Source organism: Euprymna scolopes, chromosome 40, assembly GCF_053919585.1.
Source record: "Euprymna scolopes isolate OS-2025 chromosome 40, ASM5391958v1, whole genome shotgun sequence".
Classification (NCBI taxonomy): domain Eukaryota; kingdom Metazoa; phylum Mollusca; class Cephalopoda; order Sepiida; family Sepiolidae; genus Euprymna; species Euprymna scolopes.
Genome location: NC_136521.1, coordinates 52,093,931 through 52,100,663, shown reverse-complemented (window position 1 = coordinate 52,100,663; position 6,733 = coordinate 52,093,931). Strand labels below are relative to the sequence as shown.

General features: G+C 35.0%; 1 protein-coding gene across 1 annotated transcript; it reads right to left on the bottom strand.

Moving 5' to 3' along the window:
• Positions 1 to 3,107: 3,107 nt before the first annotated feature.
• Positions 3,108 to 3,704, bottom strand: LOC145265672 (uncharacterized). Its single transcript, XM_080121734.1, has one exon. The coding sequence runs from the start codon at positions 3,702 to 3,704 to the stop codon at positions 3,108 to 3,110; it is 597 nt and encodes a 198-aa protein (XP_079977860.1).
• Positions 3,705 to 6,733: the final 3,029 nt, after the last annotated feature.

Genomic DNA, 6,733 nt, shown 5'->3' with positions numbered 1-6,733 from the left:
ACAATTTTCTCTAGCCAATGTAATTTACGTTAAAACTAAAGCCTAGTTAATCGGTGAATGATATAAAAGAATAAAGCACTAGGAAATGCCAGCAAAGAAAAAAGTAAAAAAAAGCAAAAGTAATATAACATCAAGTAGGGGTTTCATAGTTTCATCACACAAGCAGAGAACATCTGCAAACAGCAAAGCTAATTACTTAGCTGCTATATCAACCGTCTTAAGATTCTTGGCGGTTAAAAAGGCGGTAAAAAGTTTTTGACTTGTGATGGGGGGTATGAGACGAATGGATTCGCCAATCATTTTTATAACCAACGGCTGTGCTAAACAACCAATCAAAACGTCACAAAATTATTATAAAAATCATCGTATTTTGTGATTCAATCAGTTCGCCATTTGCTACGTCACGGACTGCATTTAATTCTTCGCCGCCATCTTGGTTACTGATCTGAACTATGCCGCCATCTTTGTTCAACACAAAATGTCTCAAAACTTAACAAGCAGTATTAGCAATGTTGTCTTAAAGTGGTCCCTATTTTTAAGCAAATCTACTTTATCTTTTTATGGAGTTTTTTTCTAACCCTAATCAGCTACTATACTAATAGAACACCCCACAGTGGTTTGAAAGGTAGTAATGAAATTCAATTTTCAAAATTCTATTTTACAAAAACAAAACAAAGTAAAGACTTCTAAGCAATGGTGAGAAGATGCAGCTAGCATGTTTTATTATATAAAGGAGAAATCTCTGTTAGTGTGTATGTATGTGTGTATGTCTTGCTAAAACTTTTGAAATTGAAATCAAGTAAGAATGATTCTGGTACTGATAATGTGGCAGGAAAGAGTTTCCAAAAAGTTTTTTTTTTTTTTTTTTTTTAAATCTGTTTAACAGTTTAGAAGAGAGGAAGTTAAGAGAAGAAAGTTGTCAAATGACCTTCATTAATATTCGTTGCAGACCTAAAAATAAGGGCGGGCGGGCGAGAGGGAAATAGTTTCCAGTGGACATATATATAACTTAAGTTCCTTCAACTATAATCAAAGCCAAAACCAAAACTGATGAAGAATTCTTGGTAAAATTATTTATTACAAGAAATGGAAATCCATAACAATTGAACGACAGTCACTCGGATGTAAGTGTGACACACAAAATAAATAACACGCACATTATCCTATTTATATATAGATGCTAGTAATGCGACTTCTATAATAATAATGATAATCTAATATATAAACGGCTATATGTCTGTCTGTCTGTCTGTCTGTCTCCATATTTTCCAACTCTACCTCCCCCGAAACTAAAAACTGTATCGCGGCGCTAGGGGCATCAAATGATAAGATTTTTTACAAACCGTTTCTTTATGGGTCTTTAGCTGGTTAAAACAGTTTTTAAGGGGTCAAAAATGGGTGAAAATCCAAAAAATTGTTATACATTTTGTACATTCATCTTAGTTTATTTTTAATTTTTAATCTGTCGAGCAAGGAGCACACATCGTGTCATTTAGAATAGAACACACAGTCACCCACTTCAAAGGCTAATGTCCATAATTGCAAAGCATAGAAACATACTGACAAGGGGAAAGGGTCTCGGATGATCATAACTTTCGGAAAGTCTCAAGTGTGTCATAATCACAACAGCAAACCTTGTATCAAAGAAGACATTATTTCAAATAGCTAGATTTTTTATATTTTGAAATTGTTACAGGGAGATGTCAATGTCCTCCTACATACAGCGCTTGGTATTTATAAATGGTCACTGATCCAGTACATTATTTCAAATAGCCACTCGTATACCTGCTGTCCATAGCACTTTATGGGTCTTTAGCTGGTTAAAACAGTTTTTAAGGGGTCAAAAATGGGTGAAAATCCAAAAATTTGTTATGCATTTCGTACATTCATCTTAGTTTATTTTTAATTTTTAATCAGTTCATATGCACGTCACTTTGGTACAGTGGTAACGTTACCAGCTTTGAATGATACGGTTTCGGTTTCGATTCTACTGATGGCACTCAAATACGATTTTTTTTATTATTTTTGAAATCACGACTCTATAATAATATATATGAAATCTGAACAAATAAAAATATATTTAAGCGTATTTTATGGCCGGTCAAAGCTGGCGCCCTGCCCCATCAGTAATAATGATAATAAGGATAATAATAATAATAATGATGATAATAATAATAATAATGATAATAATATTAATAATGATATTAATAATATTAATAATGACAATGATAATAATGATAATAATGATAACCATAATAATGATAATAATAATAATGATAATGATGGTGATGATAATGATAATAATAATGATAATAAAAATATTGATAATAATAATAATAATGATAATAATAATGATGATGATGATAATAATGATAACGATAATAATGATAGCTATAATAATAATGATAACAATAATAATAACGATCATAATGATAATAATAATGATGATAAGGTAATAATAATAATATTGATAATGATAATAATAATTTTTATTTCTGGCCCTTGTCAGTCTAGAAGACTATAGGGTTGTGCCTGTAGAGGTGATTGAACACTGTCTTGTGGCTGAATAAGACTATCTTCGATTTACATTGTTAGCTGCAGACATCGCAGGTGTAGGTAGATGCATTATTTTTTATTTATTTATTTATTTTTTTACACAGTGATCACCACTTATCAAGACCCGGAAGCCATTCAGGGATAAGGGTTATTGCAAGTACATTACGTTAGTGTGGAGATTTGATGAAGTGTTTACTTAAGGGGGCGGTTCATTAGGAATTTGTTAACGTTGGACTTGAAGACATCCAAGTTGTAGTCCGGTGGGAAGCAGGCAGACGGAACAGAGTTCCACAGGCGTGCAGTTCTAAGAAAGAAGCTTTGTTCATGGAATCCACGTTTTGATTTAGGCACAGATAAAGAGTGGGGGAAATTTTTCACAGTGGATTCAGCTAGACGGGTGTTTTTCGTGAAAGATTGGCGAGGGGGGACCAGAGATTGGAGTTCAGTTTTATGTTGGTGGTCTGTTGAATTTTGTTGAGGGGCCTTCCTGAATAGTTTTTTGGTTTTTGGCCATTCTGCGATGGCTCTTTCGTTAGTGGTCAAGCTTTTGGTTACCGTTTGTCTCCAGATGTTACAGAGTTTAGCTTTAGTTCCCACCTGGTAGGGTCAATATTACATGCTTTCATGTCACGTCTGCACACGTCGACATAGCGGAGGCAAGGACGACCAATTTTCCTTTTGTCAGTAGCGAGTTCACCGTAGAGAATGTCTTTTGGGATTCTCCTATTGTCCATGTCGTGCACATGGCTTATCCAGTATAGGCGTCTTTGGCAAAGGAGGGTGAACATGGAGGGGATACCACTCCTTGCAAGCACAGCAGTGTTTATAATTTTATCTTTCCAAGAAATTCCCAGAATTCTCCGCAGACTACACATGTGAAATGTGTCCAGTTTCCGTTCTTTGTGGTTGTAGGTTGTACATGCTTCGCTGCGATACAGAAAGTTGTTGATGACACAGGCCATGTAAACGAGCAGTCTTTTGGAGATGGTGAGATGTTTATTTTCCCACACCCGAATAATAAATTTCGCAAGAGTGGTCGATACCTTTCCGATGCGTTTGCTGAGTTCTACATCAAGATATACGTTGTTTGAGACTGTAGACCCGAGATATTGAAATTGATGGACTTCATCTAAGCACTGCCCATTCATAGTGATGATAGATGTTTTTGTGGCATTTTTTCTAAGTTTAAAACAGAATTTTATTGCATATCGTTCTTCTAAAGTGTCCTTACGTCCAGATTGCATTTTCGAAATTCACCAGCTGTGACAATCAGGCTTTAGTATGGTGTATTCCAAATAATGATGTAACTGTTCATTTGAACCTGAAATCATAAAAACTGGTCAGTTATTTCATAAAATGTATAGTAATAACATACTGAATTTTCAAGAGTCTATGACAATTTTAAATGCCGGTACAAAAAAGTCTGGGAAGTTATTGCAGACACCTTGTATATTTGATTGTGATAAATTGTCTTAAATCTGTTTGTTCTTCTTTGAGCTTTTCGGTTTTGTTAGATTAATTTATCTATATATTAATACGATAGCGTGTGTGTTATTTTGTGTGTCACGCTTACATCCGGGTCGCTTGATTGTTATGTTCTTCTATTTCTTGTCATAAGTAATTTTACCAAGAATTCTTCATAAGTTTTGATTTCGGTTTCGATTATGTCGGAAGGAACTCAAGTTATATATATATATATACATATATATTTTTCATGAGTTTTTATTTCAGTTTCGATTCAAGCTAATGCACCCAAGTCACATGGGTATATTTTTTTAATTTTGAAATCACAACTTTAATATATATAAAAATCGATAGAACATTAACTCTATAAATAATATATATGAAATCTTCAAGAATTAAAATATCATATTTAAGTGTATTTTACAACCGGACTTTACCGGGCGTTAACAAAAAGGCTACAATTTGGCCTTTTGGTCAAGATCAAAGTGTAGTATCTGTTCTTCAGATGCTGCACTTCTATTTCTTGTTCTCTTTCGTTGGAGGAGAAATCCTTCACGACTGAGACAATTTTTATTTTTGCACCTTTTCTCCACGTTAAAAAACGACCCTGGTGTCTAACTCTGTCCCGTGGGGAGGCATAGTAAATAGGTACAATAATATCAGAGCATCTCCATTTACGCTGAACATCTACAAAATGCCAACATCAATATATTGCATATGAATGAGTCCCCTGTGGAATTTCCACAGGTCCCGCCAGTTTGAATAATCCATCTCCGCGACAGATGTTTTTGGAGGAGAAATATTCCATTTTAAAATTATAGAAAAAGAGAGAGATAGAGAGAGAAAGAGAAACTATTGAGAAATGAGTTTGTCCTGTGAATGATTACTAGAGCCAGGACAACAGCATATTCATTTCATTGTTTTGACCCTCGAGTGTGTATCCGTTGATATCTTATATGCTTTTATATAGAGTGATGTTCTCGGTTGATTAACTGTGTCTAACTGTGGCTAACTGTATCGGATATATACTCGAGAGTCCAAACAATGAAAAGAATATTCTGTTGTTATAGCCCTTATGGAGGGCGAAGCTCAGTCGAACACTTGTCATGAAAGTAACAATAAAGTAGAAAAAGATTAGTAACACCTCTTCTGTGAGAAAGTAGAGGAGAAGAAAAGAGCATTGTCCACTAGATTTCGAAATCAGTTTTGAACTCTATCAAGGCAGGGTAGGATGCTTCAAGCAGTTCCTCCCCAGATGTGGCAGTGGTACTCCATCTTACAATGTATTTGGCTTTTTTATAGGTAGAGGATTGCCTTGGAAAGTGAGATACCCCATGAAGTGGTAGAATGATCCAACAATTTTTCCACCGACCATTACAACGGATGTTTATAAAACTGTCACATTTACACCCAAAAGGGGCAATCTGGATAGAAACTAAAAATAAAAATTGTCTCAGTCATGAAGGGCTTCTCCTCTACTGACTCAAAACAGAAAAGGTAAAATGTATCATCAGAACAGATACTACACTGTGGTCTTGTTTATTTAGTTTATTGTTCGAAAAAAATTACAATTAATGTTTAACAAAAAATGCAAAAATTATAAATAAAGAAATTTAGGCATAGAGCCCTTAAGAAATTTGGGGAGCAGGGAAGGGTACAGGGTCTTTCTAAAAGGTCTGTGATCTTGGCCCAAAGGTCAAGTTTTTGCTGAAAACCTGGTTAGTGTTTGTAGATCATGCGCATTAATTTCTGCATTTGAGGACTTAAAAAAAAAAAATAATGATTTTCAAAATTACTGTCTGTTGCATAGTGTCAGTTTTCCCGCCGATTCCAATTTTTCCTGGTCTTTTTCCAAGTTGTTTAGGAATTTTCTTAGTGCTCCTAGTGCTCCTACAATTATTCATTCTCACACATATCATCACTAGAGATTACTCACGGCGGTGTTTCCTGGAATGTAGGTGATAACAAGTCTCCCCCAGATTTCCAATATTCTCCACCTCTTTGCAAGTGAATTTGCATTATCGCAACAGCCGTTTACCATTGACTTGTCATTGACAACAACCATTGGCCTTTACTTAAGGTGACATCAATCCGCCCCAAGGTCCCAGTCCTGTTCGCACACATGGAAATCTGTTAAATACCTTCTCTCCTTAGTCTTTCCATTCTTCTTGGCCCTTCACGACTATTTAGTGTAGCGCTGGCCTATGCCGACACTACATTTTATCATTATTATTATTATTATTATTATTATTATTAGCAGGGGACGTCTGGCGTTGCCTGGTCGTAAAATATGATTAAATATATTTTATTCATGTAAATTTTATATATATTATTATAGAGTCAGTTTTCTATCAATTATTACCTATTATATTGTACCCAAAATAGCGTAGTAATTTCAAAAGTATAAAAAGAAAAACAATGACCTGTGTTTCATCAATTAGAATCGAAACTGCAACCCGGACATATAGCACTCCAGCCTGAGTCGTTACGGTTTGAGCTATCGTTAGTTGCATAAGAAATAGTTAAAAATAGTTAAAAGGAACTAACCTTACAGACTATGGATACAAACTGTAAGGGAGCCTGCACATGTAATTTTTGAAGCAAGAGTTGCGCAATCACCAACTGCATCTCTCTTGAGTCGACATAGTTAAATACCAGTGGTAAGCGGAGGTTCAGGATGACTGGAAACAATGCCGAGATAAGCGGAAAGCAC

What these genes read in the sequence shown, in the direction of transcription:
- LOC145265672 (XM_080121734.1), bottom strand. Translation starts at nt 3,704, where the DNA reads ATGAATGGGCAGTGCTTAGATGAAGTCCATCAATTTCAATATCTCGGG.